This window comes from Caenorhabditis briggsae, assembly GCF_000004555.2.
Source record: "Caenorhabditis briggsae complete genome, chrII, whole genome shotgun sequence".
Taxonomy (NCBI): domain Eukaryota; kingdom Metazoa; phylum Nematoda; class Chromadorea; order Rhabditida; family Rhabditidae; genus Caenorhabditis; species Caenorhabditis briggsae.
In genome coordinates this window covers 13,111,084-13,130,277 of record NC_013486.2, presented here as the reverse complement: position 1 = coordinate 13,130,277, position 19,194 = coordinate 13,111,084, and the positions used below count along the sequence as shown (strand labels likewise).

General features: G+C 35.6%; 3 protein-coding genes across 3 annotated transcripts; 1 reads left to right on the top strand and 2 right to left on the bottom strand.

Moving 5' to 3' along the window:
• Positions 1-296: 296 nt before the first annotated feature.
• CBG04334 lies at positions 297-10,612 on the bottom strand (the record flags this gene model as incomplete). The annotated part of the gene is made up of 21 exons (XM_045242862.1): positions 297-473; positions 568-726; positions 1,455-1,714; positions 1,761-1,926; positions 1,965-2,228; positions 2,276-2,431; positions 3,065-3,427; positions 3,481-3,656; positions 4,172-4,550; positions 6,430-6,873; positions 7,273-7,523; positions 7,700-8,117; positions 8,166-8,285; positions 8,567-8,728; positions 8,773-8,874; positions 9,075-9,211; positions 9,255-9,369; positions 9,960-10,051; positions 10,093-10,228; positions 10,279-10,361; positions 10,552-10,612. The coding sequence occupies 21 exons, from the start codon at positions 10,610-10,612 to the stop codon at positions 297-299; spliced, it is 4,221 nt and encodes a 1,406-aa protein (XP_045092647.1).
• Positions 10,613-10,987: 375 nt separating this feature from the next.
• On the top strand, positions 10,988-15,332 carry Cbr-wht-4 (the record flags this gene model as incomplete). Its single annotated transcript, XM_045242861.1, has 12 exons — positions 10,988-11,047; positions 11,103-11,202; positions 11,635-11,873; positions 11,922-12,024; positions 12,192-12,256; positions 12,509-12,593; positions 12,656-12,855; positions 13,248-13,360; positions 13,764-14,007; positions 14,056-14,287; positions 14,337-14,423; positions 15,013-15,332. The coding sequence occupies 12 exons, from the start codon at positions 10,988-10,990 to the stop codon at positions 15,330-15,332; spliced, it is 1,848 nt and encodes a 615-aa protein (XP_045092646.1).
• A 559-nt stretch (positions 15,333-15,891) lies between these two features.
• On the bottom strand, positions 15,892-16,918 carry CBG04331 (the record flags this gene model as incomplete). Its single annotated transcript, XM_045242860.1, has 4 exons — positions 15,892-16,110; positions 16,326-16,385; positions 16,433-16,528; positions 16,874-16,918. The coding sequence occupies 4 exons, from the start codon at positions 16,916-16,918 to the stop codon at positions 15,892-15,894; spliced, it is 420 nt and encodes a 139-aa protein (XP_045092645.1).
• Between the last annotated feature and the right edge of the window lie 2,276 nt (positions 16,919-19,194).

Sequence of the window (19,194 nt, the reverse complement as noted above, 5' to 3'; positions counted from 1 at the left end):
ATAACCGGGGAAAGTGGGCGGAGTCGGGGGCGGAGCCTAAAATGCAACCCTGGCGCAGTTTTGCCGCACGGTTTTTCTGCACATTTGGACACGGTCATGAGGGGGCGGAGCCTAAATTGCAACCCTGGCACGGTTTTGCCGCACGGTTTTTCTCGACTCCGCCCGCTTTCCCCGGTTTTTTTCCCCCGATTTTTTCTTTCCCCGGAATTTGCGGGGTCTCGCAGCCGTCGATTTTCGTCAGCGTGAGCGCGCGCCCGCTTTATCAATTGTCGGCCGAAAAAGAAAAACCGGAAAGTTTAGAAAAGTGTACATTTATTTTTCAAGTTCATAGCCGCCGTTTTGGGACAATTAAACGCTTCTGAGAATTCTGGAAGATTCTGAATGACTCCATTCACTCGAAAACGGCTTGTAGGGTGGGGACGGCCTTTCAGATATTCGGGTCTTATAGTTGGGTTATAGATGTCGCATTGTCTCTGAAAAATTGAAGTGAAACGTTGTTTAAAGTCAATATTTGAAAAATCTTAAATTCAAATTAAAGAAAGTCTAAAATTTGTGAAAACGACTCACCAGTGCATAACTATAAAAGAACATTTGGTCCGGTGAAACGTCATCAAATCCTGGCAATTTTACAGTATCCAAATTTTCAGCTTTTTTGAATATTCTATAAGCAGTTCGAAGACCGAGATGGTCCCCAACAATTTCGTATCGAGTTACAGTGCCGTTCATCTGGAAAATAATCAAAACTTTTGAGAGATAAAAATCCCGTGAGCGTAAACCCCATCTGCTGAAATGGCCTATACGTAACGGAAGGCCCTCCGAACTTTGGTCCAAATTATCTTGGTTCTTATGCGAAATATCAAAAAGTGGTCAGCTGACAAAATACTTTTGACATTATGATTAACATTTCGTTAGTGGATTACTTTTTGATATCTTTCACAGCAACCTAGATAAACTGTCTCAAAGTTGAAAAGTAGTTATTACGGTAATTCTTATTTTTTAATGTTTCACGCAAGCCGCTGATAATTTTTTGTTTGAAAAGTTTAGAAAATATAGAAAAAAAAATCTAGAACTACACTTTTCTAATAAACCACATCATGAATAATTTTTAAAAATGAAATAAGTATCCTGTGGGCCAAAAGAAACGTGGCCCGTAAACCCTCCAAAAGTAGGGTCCTACAATTTCGACCAAATTTATCTCGGTTTCGGTGAAAGATATCAAAACGTGGTCAACGGACAAATTGCTGTTGATGTTGTAATAAATATGTTGTTAGTGAACCACTTTTCGATATCTTCCACAGCAAACGAGATAATTGCGCTCAAAGTTAGTTATGATGAGCAACGGTGGAGCAAGCTACGCGGCCGACCGAGGTCATAAATAAAAGCGGCACGACGGTCACGTAGACACGGGTCACTGTACACCGTCACGTCAAAATTCACACTTTGAAAAAACTCACAAAAAAGTCATAACCGGGTTCCTTATAGCTCGAGTACTGATCTCTCAAACATTTCTCCCTTTTATTATATTCAATATTCGACGAATTCGTTTCGGTTAACCAAAATTTATGCTGAATTCCGTTTTCATCAAGTTTTCTATGAAAATGATCAAACGCATGACCAATTTCATGACCAATCACATATCCCAAATATCCATAGTTACTGTAGGACGGGAAATCCGCATCAAACCATGGATAAGTTAGATAGGCAAGATTGATGTCTGGAAAGATATGGTTTGGCGGGAATTCAAAAGTTTCAAATCTTACTAAAAACATTTCCATACGAATTATATGCAGCATACAATGCAAATTGTCTCAAATTCACTGGATTCAATGGTGTGTTATACATTATATGCTCAACTACTTGCTCCGTTCGATGCCTCCACATTTTCATATAAATCTGATAAGGGGTGTCCGTTTCCAGGAAGTCTAGCTGAAAATTACAAACTTACTACAAAGGCTACAAACTACACTTACAGTCTGATACATTTTTTCCAGCAAAGGTTGTCCCTCTATGTACTCTTGAAACCCAAATTTTCCACTAATCGCATTCAATTTTCTGATAAAAAATTCTCGAATTTTCGGCTCCAACCACTGGTTTTCTTGGAAAAGTTGGGTATATTCCAGCTTGATTTCTTTGAAAATCCTTTCAATGATTTTCAAATTTTCCATTTTATATCCGCTGGTTTCGATGAACACATTCATTGAGGGCATTGGGAAAAAGAAGGCGAGTTGCTGGAAAATTGAAAAAAGGAAAGTTTTAAAAATGTTCGAAATATTACATCTACACAAAACACTTGTTGATTCTCATGATTATAAAACTTTCCTTGTCTTGGTTGATCTTTGTCGTAATAATAAAGGGCAACATCAATAATTTGGCGGACCACCAGATAGTTGGCAAGCACTGTTTTTGGGGTTGTTATGGCGATTTGAGCAAGCTGGAATACAGTAGATGTCGAGGTACTGAAGTTTTGACGGATTCCGAAAATTTTAGAGTATGATGAAAAAAGGGAGATTCAGAATTTCCGAATTTCAGAATTTCAGAATTTCAGAATTTCAGCATTTCAGAATTTCAGAATTTCAGAATTTCAGCATTTCAGAATCTCAGAAACTTTTTTTAAATCTCAGAAACTTTTCAGAATTTTCAATTTTCATTTTAGGAACGACTGCAATAGTTCACGTGATTACTGTAGTTTTGAAGAATTACTGTCGTTTTATAGAGGATTGCTGTAGTTCACAGGATTACTGTAGGCTAGAAAAGATTAACGCAGATCTAAAGTTTTTGACTTCCCGTGATTCAATTTTCGCCATTTTCAATGTTTCTCTTTTTTTAATTTTAGCGTTCAAAATTTTAATTTACACGATTTTTACACATTTTCACAATTTTTTACAAGTTTGAATTTTAAGTTTTTTTTTCAAAAACTTTGAATTTCCGTGAATCACGGTTTTTAATCTCTGAATTCTTTAAAATTGACACTTTAAAAAATTTTGATTTTTCTAAATTCACGCGTCCACGGTTTTTTTGACAAATTCCAGATTTTCTCAAATTTCAAAAAATTAAAAATACTCACCTCCCTTTTCTCTCCAAAAAAGTATTCTCCACCTCCATGAACCCGAATCTTCGAGAAAAATTTCTTCTCCTCTTCTGACGTCATTTTCTGTCTAGGTAGTGCTCTCATAATTTTATACCAATCAATTTCTGGGATCATTTTAGCTAAGTCACTGAGATTTTTTGCTTTGGACATGTTGTCATTGTCCAAGTTGAGATTTTTATAGTCAGCAAGCTGGAATTTAGAATTTTTCAACTTTTCAGAGAAAAATTGGCAACTCACATTCGCAAATCTCTCCTCCAAATCCACCAATTTCTGAAACTCTTCCTCATATTCGGTACGATTCAGTGTGCGATTTTCCAGTTTCAATAGTCGTTCAAGAATCTAAAATTATTGGTTTTGAAAATTTTCTGAACTTCAGAAGTTTCCAAACTCACAAAAGCCACCGAGTCCTTATAAATTCCAATTGACATTGCATAATTGTAAACGTATTGTGGACCGGGTCCAACGTAGAGCATATTGACTACTGTACCATTTTCAACAGTAGTGAATGGTTCAACTGATAAGAAACCCATTCGATTACGATTTATCGAGAGGTACTTGGACAGCATTTCTGGAAAGTTAAGTTCTAATAAAGTGAATTTGTGCGTCCGGGTGTCCAGATGTCCTGAGATAATTTTTTTTTGGTTTCAGATAATGCTTTAATTATAACATTTCTAATCCAAAAATGTATTGTATTTTGACTATTTCAGTGGAAAATAGCAAACTTTGGTTGTCTAAAAAAGTAGCTCAGAATTGTCAATTTTTTTTGAAAGTTTCAGAGTATACTAATCAAAAATAGAGCTTCAATTTTGTAGTTGACAACTTTTCTGTACAATTTCATCCGAGTGAGATTTATCACTTGAAAGCAAGCAAGTGCAAAACTTTCCGAAATGGCGCTAGATTCCTTTTTAAGCGGTCTATCTCATTTAAATACAATTTCACGACAAGTTGTCAACTACAAAATTGAAGCTCTATTTGTGTTTAGTATAGTCTCCAATTTTCAGAAAAATCGAAAAATTCTGAACTACTTTCGTAGGGCCTTAAAGTTAGCTAGATTTCTGTGTATCCGGATGTCCTCTCACTAACCACTCAAATCAAACTTCGACTCATCCCAATTCGAATCAATCATTGGAAATCCTCCTCTCATCTGAATATCCTTTCTCAGTCCTTCCAAATTATCCTTATTCATGGCTCCACGGTCCAAACACTTTTTAGCGAAAATCCGAAGTTGCTCTTTGGGTCGAGAAGTGAATTTCTTAGTTTTTCGAATTATAGCTGGAATTTTTTTTTTGAAAATTTTTAAAGAAAAAAATCTGAAAAAAAACTCACAAAAAACCTGATACATCAACATTCTGAACTGGCTATATCCCCAATTGGAGTCCTCTAGCATGTGCTCATGGAGCCGGCCACACGAGTGCTCAAAGAAATCCTCACACGGCTCCACACTTGTATTTTGATAGTTTTTCTGAAAATTTGGATTAAAAATCACGATGTTCTATTTCGTTTCTAAACTTTTTTATGATTTTCAAATAAAATGATTTTTTTTCAATTCGGCATGGTCAGGTGATTTCGAAATTCTAGAATTTCAAAAAAAAAAAGATTATTGAATTTTGTCAATCTTGAATCGAAAATTACGATATTCTTGAATTCTGCATTTCTGATATTCTTATAATTCTGAAATTTCAAAATTTTCGATGTTTTCGAAATTCTGAATTTCGTGAGATTACTGTAGTTCACGGGACTATTATATTCTGGACTTTTAAAGTATTCCGTTCTCGAAAAATTTCAAAAATTGAAAAATGTCGAAAACGTCGTAATTTTTAGAATTTTAGAATTTTAGAATCTCAGAATCTCAGAATATCAAAATTTCAGAATCTCATAATATCAGAATTTCAGAATCTCAGAATCTCAGAATCTCAGAATCTCAGAATCTCAGAATCTCAGAATCTCAGAATCTCAGAATCTCAGAATCTCAGAATCTCAGAATCTCAGAATCTCAGAATCTCAAAATCACAGAATCTCAGAATCTCAGAATATCAGAATCTCAGAATCTCAGAATCTCAGTATCTCAGAATCTCAGAATCTCAGAATCTCAGAATCTCAGAATCTCAGAATCTCAGAATCTCAGAATCTCAAAATCACAGAATCTCAGAATCTCAGAATCTCAGAATCTCAGAATCTCAGAAACTCAAAATCACAGAATCTCAGAATCTCAGAATATCAGAATCTCAGAATCTCAGAATCTCAGAATCTCAGAATCTCAGAATCTCAGAATTTTCAGAATCTCAGAATCTCAGAATCACAGGATCTCCGAATTTTCCGAATCTCAGAATCTCAGAATTTCAGAATTCACAATTTCACAATTTTTGAATCTCAGAATTCCACATTCTCAGGATTTCAGAAATTCTGAATTTCTGAATTTTCCAAAAAACCAACCATCATTGCTGCGATTCCCAAACACTCTTTTGACCAACACGTTTCCAATTTTCTAGACTTTTCTGAAAAATCGAAAATTTTAATATTTAAAAAATTCAAATTCCCACCAGCATTCCCAGACAGTAAAAGTGACGTCAACAATGCAATTAACAGCACCACAATTATCAAAATTAATCCAATTATCGTTAGATAGTATCTCTTCTGGGATACTGTAACTTTTTTGATTTTTTCCGAATCTACGGATTTTTCTAAAGCTTCTCGATTCCTTTCCGACTCCTCACGACTCTGGTCAGTAGTCAATAATTGTATTTGCTCCGGGTTACTGTAATTTAAATTCCAAAAAATTTCAAAATTTTCGAAAAAGATACTTACTCCATCCTCTAAAACTACCGTAATCCGAAGGGCAAAAACTTTGAAAAAATATCAAGAAACCGTGAGTTGGAAAAAATTCGAGCGAGAAAAAAAAGAAAAAAGACACGGCTTTTATATTTTTATCATTGTGTTTACTTTCTGTGTCCGATGGTCATAAATTTCCAATAAAATTCTGGAAAAACGATAAAAGAAACATAAAAATATTTATTCTTCCAAAAAAAGATGACACTTTGTTTTCCGATTTATTGCAGATCCTAAAGGACAGTTGAAAGAATCAGAAAATGATTTTAGGTTCGATAAAATTCCATTAACTCGAAAACTATTTGTTGGATGCGTGTTATGGTGAATACTATATGTTAATGAATGCGTGGATCGAGGAGCACAGTAATCCTGAAACGAAAAAAATTGAAGTACAGTAATTCCAATAAAAAAAAACAGTAATCCCAAAATAGAGATACAGTAACCCCATAAACCAAATCCCAACAAAAATATATAGTAATCCTAAAATAGAGATACAATAACCCCATTCTTCTTACCAGGGCTAATATCCGGAACATCATTTTTTCGGGACTCTCATTTTCGAAACCAATGATTTTTGGCTCATTTTGTAGTTTGAGGCTACGGTAGGTTTGAATGGCCGCGTCGATTCCGTGGCGGTCAGCAATGATTTCGTTGATGACTTTGGAGGAGTCGAGCTGAAAAAATTGAAATTCTGAAATTCTGAAATTCTTTCTTTTTGAGGTTTTCTGAAATTCTTTCTTTTTGAGGTTTTCTGAGATTCTGAGATTCTGAGATTCTGAGATTCTGAGATTCTGAGATTCTGAGATTCTGAGATTCTGAGATTCTGAGATTCTGAGATTCTGAGATTCTGAGATTCTGAGATTCTGAGATTCTGAGATTCTGAGATTCTGAGATTCTGAGATTCTGAGATTCTGAGATTCTGAGATTCTGAGATTCTGAGATTCTGAGATTCTGAGATTCTGAGATTCTGAGATTCTGAGATTCTGAGATTCTGAGATTCTGAGATTCTGAGATTCCGAGATTCTGAGATTCGGAAATCCGGAAACTCGAAAATTCAAAAATTCAGAATCTTCCTATTTCGAATATACCAGAATTTCCCATTTTTGACGTTCCAGATTTACTTTTTCCAAGATTTCATTTTTTTTTCGAAAAAAATCCGAATTTTTCGATTTTCACGTTTCCAAGCTTTTTTGAGTTACAAGATTTTCCAATTTTCTACTTACAGAATTTTTCAGAAGTCATGAATTAGGTAAACTTTCAAAACGAATTGCTAATAAATAAAGTTAAAAATGTTAAAATTCACGCTTCTTTGAAAATCCAAAACTTCCGAGTCTCGAATTACCCAAAAGTCAACTCACATGTTTCCCGAAATCTGGATCATCATAATGTTCATATTGATCTCTCAGACATTGAATTCTCTTTTTATATTTCTTTTCATCTTCTTCTGGCATCCATCTCTCATATTCTCCAAACTCATTCCATTGAATTCCTAATGTATCCATACTGTGACCCATTTCATGACCTAGAATATCCCCGGTCACTGCATATTTCGCATAAACTGGATAAGAGGAATCCATGTTGGGTTCATCGATGAATGGGACCATTATACCTGAAAATACGGTAGAATCACGCAAGTTTTCAGAATTTCAAAATTTGGAACCATGTTTTTTGGAACTTCAAGATTTACGGATTTTCAGAATTTCTAGAATCTTCAAGTAAGCATCTCCACTTTCGAAAAATCCTGGAGCTCCACACAACTACATGAACTACAAACTACAAACTCACTCAATTGATTCAATGCCGCTGAATAGAATGCATTAACCGTAAACAATTCTTTATTCGGATCCAGTGTCTTATTGAACGCAATAAAATCCATCAAAATCTCAGCTCGATATTTTTTGATTTTCTTCATTAGGGTATAAAATGAATCTGTTTTTTTGGTATCTAATGTCTCGAAAGTCTCATCTAGTGCTCCTTTTTTATTATATTCATCCGGATATCCGACCAATTTTTTAATTTTTTCAATTTTCAAACTCGCGCGCTTTTTTCCTTCCTCCGATAGCCACGTGGTATTTCCAATGATTTCCAAATAGGTATGTCTCGTTTTTTCCAGCATTTCTGATACGATTTTCAGATTTTCTCTATCGAAATGATGTTGTACGAAGGCACGGAGTGTGGCACGTGGCAAATTATGAATGACTAGCTGGAAAATTTTTGTAGTTTGTAGTCTCTGTAGTGTTTGTAGTCTTACGTCATCACATGCTCTGTTCGATGCTACAGTAGCCGTGTAGGAAATTGAAGAATACGAATTTTTGATGAATCTCAAAACCAAATAATTTGCCAAAATTTTAGACAGGGTTCCATTAGTATTCTGAAATTGTTTACTATTTGAATAGTTTCCCAAAATAAGGCTTATATTTCTGTCGGTCGAAAATCGGCGGCCGCCGATGGACCGCCGACCGGATAGTCGGCGAACTCTTGTATTTGCGCGTCATTAGCCAGAGTGTTTACGTACGTGCCGCGTACGCAAACACTCTCTGGTATGTTGACGCGCATATGTACGAACTCGGTCGACGGTCGGTCGGCCGGCTAAATTTCCCTACCGAATGACAGCCTAACTTGAAAATATTTTTAAAAAGGAGAAAAAATTACCGTTCGATTCAAGGAAAATTTCTCAAAAACCGCTTCTGCATTTAGAATTTTCGGTCTCAGCATTGTCCAATTTCCATTTTTCGGGTGTAGTAAATTTTTGAGAATCGTCTCAAATTGAATATTAGGAGCGATTTTCGCCAATTTGTTCCATCCAGAGGAATTCTGGAAATTTTTTATACAATCGATTAAGATTAAGGGAGGCTCACCACTTTCAGCTCCTCATAAAATTCATGTACATTTCGTAAATCTTCATGGATTGAACTCTCATTGAATTTGATTTGATTGGCTTCGAGGATAGCGGAGATTATCTAAATTTTTTCTTCAAGTTTTTACAATGACCGAGAGGGCTAGAAAAGGCCGCTCACGTATACGCCCTCGCCACCACCATCTCTAGTGGCCACCCGTGGTGTAGTGGCAAGCGCGTTATGCTTTTGCCCAGGCGACGCGGGTTCGAGTCCCACAGGCGCAACTTTTTTTTGTTTTTTGTTTAAAGAGTCATAGTCAACACCTGAAACATTTTCTGCTCTCCAGAATGCTGGACGCCTTCATAATCAGTCTCCAAAACCATATCCCATCCTTGCCGCTTAGTCAATTTGTACAATCCAAAGTTATAATGGCCTAGTTTTGCCAAATTTGAAAGCATTTCTGAAAATTCTCAAAAAATTATAGAACTTTTTTAAAATGTCACTATTCAAATCAAACATTGATGGTTTCCATTTTGAATTAAAAATGGGGGAAGGACCAACAAATTGAATATCCCGGAAAATTTCTTTCATCATTTTGTTGTATTGCGAATTGAAGATCTGAAAATTTTCAGAATTTCAGAATTTCAGAATTTCAGAATTTCAGAATTTCAGAATTTCAGAATTTCAGAATTTCAGAATTTCAGAATTTCAGAATTTCAGAATTTCAGAATTTCAGAATTTCAGAATTTCAGAATTTCAGAATTTCAGAATTTCAGAATTTCAGAATTTCAGAATTTCAGAATTTCAGAATTTCAGAATTTCAGAATTTCAGAATTTCAGAATTTCAGAATTTCAGAATTTCAGAATTTCAGAATTTCAGAATTTCAGAATTTCAGAATTTCATAATTTCAGAATTTCAGAATTTCAGAAGTTCAGAATTTCAGAATTTCAGAATTTCAGAATTTCAGAATTTCAGAATTTCAGAATGTCAGAATTTCAGAATTTCAGAATTTCAGAATTTCAGGATTTCAGAATTTCAGAATTTCAGAATTTCAGAATTTTTTGAATTTTCCGGATTTTCGGAAATTTCAAAAAAGTCCTTGAAAAGCTCAAACTACAGTGATATCTTAGAACTGCAGTAATACTTAATGTTCACAGTAATCCAATTAAACTACAAAAATCCTTGAAAACTACAGTAACTCACTTACCGTTTTATTTTTCAAATCCTCACATTTCCAATACAATTGCTTCATGGTGTTTTCCGATTTCGATTCGGTTTCGTGATTTTTTACCAAAATTTCTGAGAAAAAGATTACTGTATATTTCTTCGGGTCACTTTACCTTTAATCAGTCTCTTAATCACCTTTCCCTTTTTCGTATTTCTCGTCCCATCCGTTATCTCAAGTTCGATATAATTTCCACACGATGCTTTATAGAAATTGTCACAGGGATTTACAGTTTTGTCTCGCCAGTTTAGCTGAAATTTTTAGAGAACTTTTTTTCTGAAAAATTTTGGGAAATCGTTACCAATTCATGAGCCAAATTCACACATTCTGGAGTTTCACAGACATTTCTGGTGGAATTTTCAGGAATTTTTGAAGAGTTCCGTTCTGGATTTACAGACTTCCAGGATTCTTTGGTTGGGATCTTCTCAATATTCCATTTCCAAATTCCAATTGTTCCCAGAATAGTGATAATGGTCGCGACGAGGAAGATGATAACGAAAACTAATGGATTTTATAGCTTGTTTTTCATTTTTCTGGAAATTTCTGGAAATATAAGGACCGACCAACCGCCGACCGAATTCTTGAATTTGCTCGTCAATATGCAAGAGAGCGCAGAATTTCATTTTACGACGCATTACCAAAAATTGGTCGGTGGTGGCCTAACTTTTGCGAGTTGGGTTTTCTAGGCCAAAAAAAGGCGGTGCTCAACTTGCCAAAGTTAGGCACCACGTTACAATGACAAAACTGTCAGAAACGACACTCCGAAACTCCGGTCGGCTGGGCCAACGGTCGGTCAGCAGTCGACGATTTTCGACCTATCTTAATGGAAGCCTTACTTTAGTGATATGGCTAAAAATTGGAAAATAGTGTTTTCTGATAAGCTGATTAGAAAAAAGGAATCCAGGTTTCGATGACGTTGGGATCGTTCCCGTGAGAAAAAATTCTTGGGATCAAAAATTACAAAAAAAAATTTATTCCACATTAAATTTTGTATTGATTTCTGTGAAATAATGCAAAATGTTTCGAATGCTTCGTTGATTGACAATTCGGAAAAAACGACGGAAATCAAGGTGAAAATAGGCTCCGCCCCCAAAAAAGGGGGAAACCAAAAACGGAATCTTTCAGATTGGGGACACAGAAAAGACGAGAAAAAAGATCGCGTGGAGTGGAATTGTGGCTACAGTACCCCAAGCTGGTGGTGGTAGAAAGGAGGTTATTAAAAATGGTAAAATTTGAGAAATTCTGAAAAATTCGAACCAAAAAATTGGAAAGTCAGATAAATCAGAAATTTCTTCAAAGCCTCGAAAAATTTATAAAATCCTAAAAATACAAAAAATTCTGAAAGTCTCAAATTCATGGATTACTCTCGGTACATCGGATTACTGTTGTTATTAGGGATTACTGTAGTTTTGTAGGTTTACTGTAGTTTGAACTTTCCGAAAAACATGACTCCAAATTCTCGAAAGTTCACGTTATTGATTTTGGGAATATTTAGAAAGTTTTGAAAATTGGAAAATCGGAAATTCGGAAATTCGGAAATTCTGAAATTCTGAGATTCTGAGGTTCTGAGGTTCTGAGATCCTGAGATTCTGATATTCTAATTTTCTACGATTCTGAAATTCTGAAATTTTGAATTCTGAGTATCTGAAGTTTTCAGTTTCCGGAGTCGCCGAGCCAGGAGAAGTTTTGGCTCTAATGGGAGGTAGTGGAGCCGGAAAAACCACTTTAATGAATATTTTGGCTCATTTGGATACGAATGGCGTTGAATATTATGGTGACGTCACTGTAAATGGAAAAAAGATCACAAAACAAAAAATGCGTCAAATGTGTGCGTATGTGCAGCAGGTGGATCTCTTTTGTGGTACATTGACTGTCAGGGAACAATTGACTTATACCGTACGTCCAATTTTTTTAAGATTCGAAAAAAAGATCCAAAATATTTAGGCACATATGAGGATGAAGGACTGTACTGCGGAGCAAAAAATGGAAAGAGTGGAGAGTGTATTAAGGGATATGAACCTTATTGATTGTCAGAATACATTGATTGGTGAGTTGAAAAAAAAAAACCAAAAAAAAAAGAGATGCCGCCGACCGAACTCGAACCTGCGTCGCGTGGGCAAAAACGTAGCGCGCAAGCCACTACACCAAGAGCGACCATAAAACTCAAAAAAAAAGACAATTTTCAAAAAATTACAACAAAAAATCATTTTCCAGGTATCCCAAATCGAATGAAAGGTATTTCGATTGGAGAGAAAAAACGATTGGCATTTGCTTGTGAGGTGAGATTTTCAAATTTTGGAAAATTTTGGCGCCAAAAGCAAATTTTTAATATTACCGTAACCCCTGTGAAACAACCTATTTTTTTCGTTCCTGTCTAAGATGTCAAAAATTTGTCCACTGATAAATTTTTTATCATAATATCAGAAGTATTTTGTCAGGTGACACATTTTTGATAACATTCCCAGGAAATGAGATAATTGAGCTCAAACTTGACAAGGCTTACTGTAGTTTTGGAGTCAGTATCATTCCAGATTCTAACGGATCCCCAAATCCTATTCTGCGATGAACCAACGTCCGGTCTCGACGCCTCATGGCTTCTGAAGTCGTTCGTGCTCTGTTGGATCTCGCTGCAAAAGGAAAAACAATAATTGTGGTCCTCCATCAACCATCGTCTACAGTATTCCGAATGTTTCATAAAGTGTGTTTCATGGCGACTGGAAAAACTGTTTACCATGGAGCTGTGGACAAGCTCTGTCCATTTTTTGATGGGCTAGGATTGGAGTTCCGTGTGCCTGAAAGTTATAATCCCGCAGATTTTGTAATGTCAGAGATTTCGATTAGTCCAGAGACAGAACAGGAAGATATTCAGAGAATTGAGGTACAGTAATCCAAGCTGTCCAGAAATTGGAATTTAAAAAATCAAGAATTGGAATCCTTGGATATTGCTGAATCCGTGAACTCATGGAATTTCGTAATCCCAAAATTCAAAAGCGTGATATTCAAAAATTCTTGATACTCATCAATTTTTCAAAAATCGTGAAATTCGAAAATTTGAACTTTTAGAAAACTCGTGAATCTCCGAATACTTTTTTGAAAAATCGTAAAATTCAAAAAAAAATCAAAAGTTTGGAAAATCGTGAAATTGTAATATTTTGAAAAAATGTAAAGTTCCAAAAAATCGAAAATGTCAAGAATCGTTCATAAAAAATTTAATATTTCTGAAAACTCGAATGCCAATGAATCAATAAAAAAATTAATTGTTTTATTAAGTTCATAATCTCTGAGTACCAAAAAAGTGACATTGGCCATAAAATGCTACAAAACACTCGGACTACAATTGACGAATTTGGAGGATACGGAGAGGAAGATGATGATGATGGAGAGTGAGTTACAGTCACCGTAACACCTGTATTAGAAGGGCCCTTCAACTTTAACAGTTAATTTATAGGGGTCTTGTGACATACCGTAAACACTCTTTCCTAATGTCGTAAAGTCTGTGTACCGTAAGTAGTCGAACCGTCAACTTTGAGCCAATATATCTAATTTCCTGTCAAAGGTATCTAAAAAATCAACTGATAAAATGTTTACCATAATATTGCAAATATTTTATCAGTTGATCATTTTTTGATACCTTTCACTGAAACCAAGATAAATTAGCTCAAAGGTGAAAGTTGGGTTAATAAGGTCAACGATATTGGGACCTCCTTTTGCTTTTAACTTTATTTTTACAATTCTATTTTTATGTTCAATTTTATTCTGGAATGTTCTGAAACCCAAGAATTTCAGATCCCGCTACAACTCGTCGTTTGCCACTCAATTCCAAGTTTTGCTGAAACGATCACTTCGTACAACATTCCGTGATCCTCTTCTTCTTCGTGTTCGTTTCGCACAGATTGTGGTCACTGCGATTTTGGTTGGAATTGTGAATTGGAGAACTGAATTGAGTGGTCCAACGATTCAAAATTTGGAAGGTGTCATGTATAACTGTGCACGTGACATGACCTTCTTGTTTTATTTTCCATCTGTCAATGTGAGTTTTCGAAATTCTGAAATTCCAAAAATTCTGAAAACTTTCCAGGTCATCACCTCTGAACTCCCAGTTTTTCTTCGCGAGCACAAATCGAATATCTATTCTGTAGAAGCATATTTTCTGGCAAAAAGTCTGGCCGAACTTCCCCAGTACACAATTCTCCCACTAACCTATGGATCCGTAGTTTATTGGATGGCCGGACTAGTTGGATCTCCAATCTTCTCGTTTTTCATTTTTGTATTCGTTTGTATTACTCTAACCTGGGTGGCTGTGTCCATTGGTGAGCTGGCCTAGAAAAATCTTAGGTCATTTTAATCTGCCATTTTCAGCTTACGTCGGTGCTTGTATCTTTGGAGACGAAGGACTCGTTGTCACTTTCATGCCAATGTTTGTGCTCCCAATGCTTGTGTTTGGAGGTACAGTAACCCATTCGGAACCCATTCAGTTGTTGACCTAGAAAACCCAATTTGCAAAAGTTAGGCCACCATAAAAATGGCGTGGAAACTGCCAAAAATGACCCTAGTTTGTTTTCTATGTAACTTTAAAGTGGTAGCCTAATTTTTGCAATTTGGGTTTTCTAGGCCACCATGTGAAAATAATTTAGAAATAGCCTAAAATACCTGTGGTGAAGTGGTGGCCGAACTTTTGCATGTTGAATTTTCTAGTCCACCACTTTGGAATGACCTAGAAAACACACCAGGGGCATGTTAGGCCATTTCTAGGCCAAAAAAAGTGGTGGCCTAGAAACACCATCTTACGAAAGTTGGGACGCCATTTCAAAATGACCAAAAAACGTAAAGAATGTCAGAAAGACATTCCGAAATTTCGAATCACGCATTTTTTGAGAAATCTCAAGGAATTCATTTCTCGGAAAATTTATCGAAACAATTCTCGAAAATTTTAAGACAAAAAATTTTTCCGAGGAATTTTTTTCGATTAAATTTTTTTGAGAAATTCGAAAAGACGAATTGCTCAGAATCTAAAATTCCAAAAAATTATTTTAAGGATTCTACATTAACGCTAACAACATTCCCTCGTATTTCCGTCACATTTCCTACCTATCCTGGTTCAAACATGGATTCGAAGCTCTCGAAGCAAATCAGTGGAACCAGATTCCGGAAATTCCTGGGTGCAATTCGACGAATCGGTTTTCTACGAATTCCACGTCAGCATTTTGCCCGGCAGTCAATGGGCAAGGAATTCTAGACCGTCGTGGAATCGATACTCCGCTTTATGTGAACGTTCTGATTCTTTTTGTCTCGTTCTTTGTGTATCGTATTGTTGGTTTAGTGGCATTAAAAATTAGAGTGAAGTTTGCGAAATGAATAAAGAATTTATTGATTTTTTCATGATTAAAGAATTTTAGAGATGGGATGGAAAACCTGATTCAGAAGGGTTCTTTGTGGGTGTTTTGAGAAAGCCGGCGAAAACGTTGATTAAAACTACAGTAATCCAAGAGTAATCTATGAAACTACAGTAATCTCGTAAACTACGGTGATCTCATAAAATTACAGTAGTCATAGGAAACTACAGTGATTCCTTAAAACTACAGTAATATTGAATAAACAAGAGTAATCCAATAAAACAAGATTAATCGTATGAAACTACAGTTATCCAAACAAAACTGCAGAAATCTCATGAAATTACAGTAATCCTATGAAACTACCGTAATCATCGGAAGGGAACTTTTAGCGGTTTGAAAGATACTAGATTATTGTTTTTTGAGTAAAAAATGAAATTTTGAAGGTAAAAAAATAAAACCGGACCAGTAAATTTCAAGCAGAAGAATTGTGAGGATAAGAGAACTGAAAAATAGGGACCGGTGAAAAAAAAGATAATGAAGTTTTGAGATTGAAGAAGAGGAAAGGTATGGAAAAAAGCATCTCAAACTCCATAAAACTCGTTATGAACATTTCCAAGAGCCATACGAAGTTTCATGGCGACGCCTGGTGAGTATCCGACGGTTCTTCTGAAGTTTTCGCTCATTTCCTCGTGCAGGAAGCATGAGTAGAGGGCGGATCCAGTGATACCATGACACATGATCGCATGGACGAGCATCTTATCGTGGATAAGCTGATCGAGAAACTCGTTGATTTCGAATTTCTGGAAAAATGGGAAGTTTTTGGTCGGATTTTCGAATAAATCTAGTTTTCTTCTTGGAATTTTGAAAAATTATTTTTTTCAATTTTTAGTTTTTCTCCGCAAAAATTAAAGTTTTCTCAGACGTTCAAGAATTTTTCTCTTGTTTGGCAGACTTAAAATATACTGGTTTCTTCTAGGAATTTCAGAAACCAACAGAATTTGAAAAAAAAACTAACAGTCCATTCATTGTAGTTGAAGGAGGCGTCGTGCGGTGGGAAGTAGTTGTTGACCACTGGCTGGAAGATATATAAAATCAGTATTCGCAATAGTTAATTCTTATTACCGTAATACGCACAGGACGACTACCATCTGACTCTGGAACAATTATACGGCGCACTGGCCGCGGCGGGGAAACTGGCTGGCTCAGAAGTCTTGCGAGCTGTAAATGAAAAGATTCTGGGTTTGCTCTTATTGAAGCTCATCCTATAGGTGCACAATGAGCATAATTATGTCGGTTCCTATGAGAGATATCAAAAATCTGTCAAGTGATAAAATTGTTATCCTAATATCACCAATGTTTCGTCAGAGAACAGTTTTTTGATCTCTCTCATAGGAACCGAGATAACTGAGCTCAAAGTTGACTGTTTCATGACATTCTATAAGCGTTCATAATAAATGATTATAGCGATTTCGAAATTTGATTATTCAGAGATTAATTAGTTTTACAATGCTAAATTGAGTTTTTGGATAGTACTGGAGCCGCTAAGCGGAAATAGAAACTTACCAAAGACTCTGGGCGAGCTTCCTGGACTGGGAGAGCACTTTCCATTGTACTTCTGGAGTCGGTAGCTTGAGGTAGAGGAAAGTTGAATGGCTGAAAGCTCGGGGTATATGAACATCAAAAGAAAGGATGAGAGTGATAAAGATGGGATAGCACTGATATAAATTTTTTTTTTAACCTCTGAAAAAAAGCGACCCATACCTCTCAACCGTGAGCCAATTTATCTTGGTTCCTGGCAAAGATATACAAAAGTTGTCAACTGATAAATTGTTCATCATAATATTAAAAATACTTTGTCGATTGACACATTTTTGATATCTTGTACAGGAATTGTGATAATTGACCTCAAACTTCACAGTGTCGGGTTCTTCTGTTACAAGTTTTACAATAATTCAAATCCTATACTATAACTATGCACTTTATAATTACCAGATTTATGAAATATTCGAAAATCATGTTAGTGTCTCAAAACTTATTCCTCATAACACACGTCATCGTCGCGACAGGGAGCCAAGAGGAACAACTAAAAAACATTTTTGATTTTAGAGAGACGCAGACAGTATGCATGTCCATTGCGTTGGGATGTTGCTAGAAAGAGAAGAAGAAAAAGAGGAAAGGAACTCGTGAATAAGGAGGAAAAGTGGGAATGAGCGTGTTGCGTTGTATGTGTTTTTGAGTAGAAGGAGGAATGGAATAGTGAGGAAATAATGATAGGAGAAGAGGGAAAGTTGATCTTTTGATCTTTTGGAGTACTGTGAGCAGATGTTTAGGAAGATAATAAAACATTTTGAATAGTGATGATTTTGGAAGATTAGGCTTTTTGATCCTAAGTAGTTATAGAAATTTGAATTTTTATATGGTCCAAAGTCTAGAATAATTATAGATTGAGGATTTCAGAACTCCTATTTTTTTGGGTTTCAGAATATTAAGATTCCAGAAATTTTAAAGCTTCGATTCACAACCTGAAAACTTTGTGATTTTCGGATTTTTAGCGTTTTTGGATTTTCAGAATTTCAGAATTCTCAGAATTTTCGCTTTTTCGGAGATTCCAGATTTTTCGGTTCTTCAGAGTTTAGATTTTTTTCCGAATTTGGTTGTTCGGAACTTCCAGCACTTCTGGAATCTCAGAATTTCAGGATTTCCAGAAGTTTCAGATTTTCAGAAATGTAGATTCTTAGAACCTCAGAAGTTTCAGATTTTAAAGTTTTTTTTTTTATTTTCAGAGAATTTCGATTGTCAGAGTTTTCGAATTTGCAGAAATTTTGATTTTTATGATTTTTCGGATTTTCGAAAATGTTTGATTTTCAGATTTATGATTTTTGATTTTTGGATTCTCAGAATTTTTTGGTCTTTCATGATTTTATGAATTTCAGAATTTTCGGATTTCCAGAGTTTTCCGATTTTTCAAAATTTCAAGATTTTTGGAGTAATTGGAGTTCCATAATTTTTAATTTTTCACAATTTTGGGATCTTCCGAATTTTCGGATTACAGTGTTTTTGGATTTTCAGCATTTTTGAGTTTCAAAATCTTTGGATTCTCAATAATTTTCGATTTTCAGAGATTATGAATTTTCAGGATTCTTGGATTTTTATAATTTTGGATGCTCAGAATTTTTGAATTTTAAGATTTTTTTTCAAAATTTCGGATTATTTATTTCGAAATTCTAAAATTTCCATTTTTGGGGATTTTTTTATTCCATCATCTACCCCCCTCATTAGTACATTTTGCCGAGTGTCTGGTGTCTGAGTACACACGACATGTCTGCTGCTCTTTTTTTGGAAACAGGTGTGTTTCAATCTCAGGAAAATAAAAAGAAGAAGAGCAATAACTGGCAAGAAAAGAGACAAAAAGAACATATGTATCACACGAGAGGACATATCCAACAAAAAATCAGAAAGTAGACATACAACAAGAGAACTTTGGCGGGGTGGAAAGGTGTAAAAGGAGTAGACAGACACTTGGTGTCACAAGACACTTTCAAAAAGCTAAAGAGGGACACAAAAATGTTGATAAGTTATGAGAAAGTATAAAGAGGAAAGCGTTGCCTTTGGAGACGACTGGAGGGCGGTAATGTGGGAAAAAGTGTCATTGAGAGTACAAACGAGAATGGAGAAATTGGAGAGTGGAAAAACGGGGGTACGACGAATTCGAACGTTTTCAAAATCGAGCAGACCTAAAATCGAACAGATTCAATTCAGAACAGTCCTTTTTTTCGCACACGTACCAGAACAGAACGCGGACAGAATCGAACTGTTACAAGTTCGAACTGGTAAGGAGTCGAACTGTCCCAAATTGGAACGCTGTTTTGTGTGTGCTTTCATGC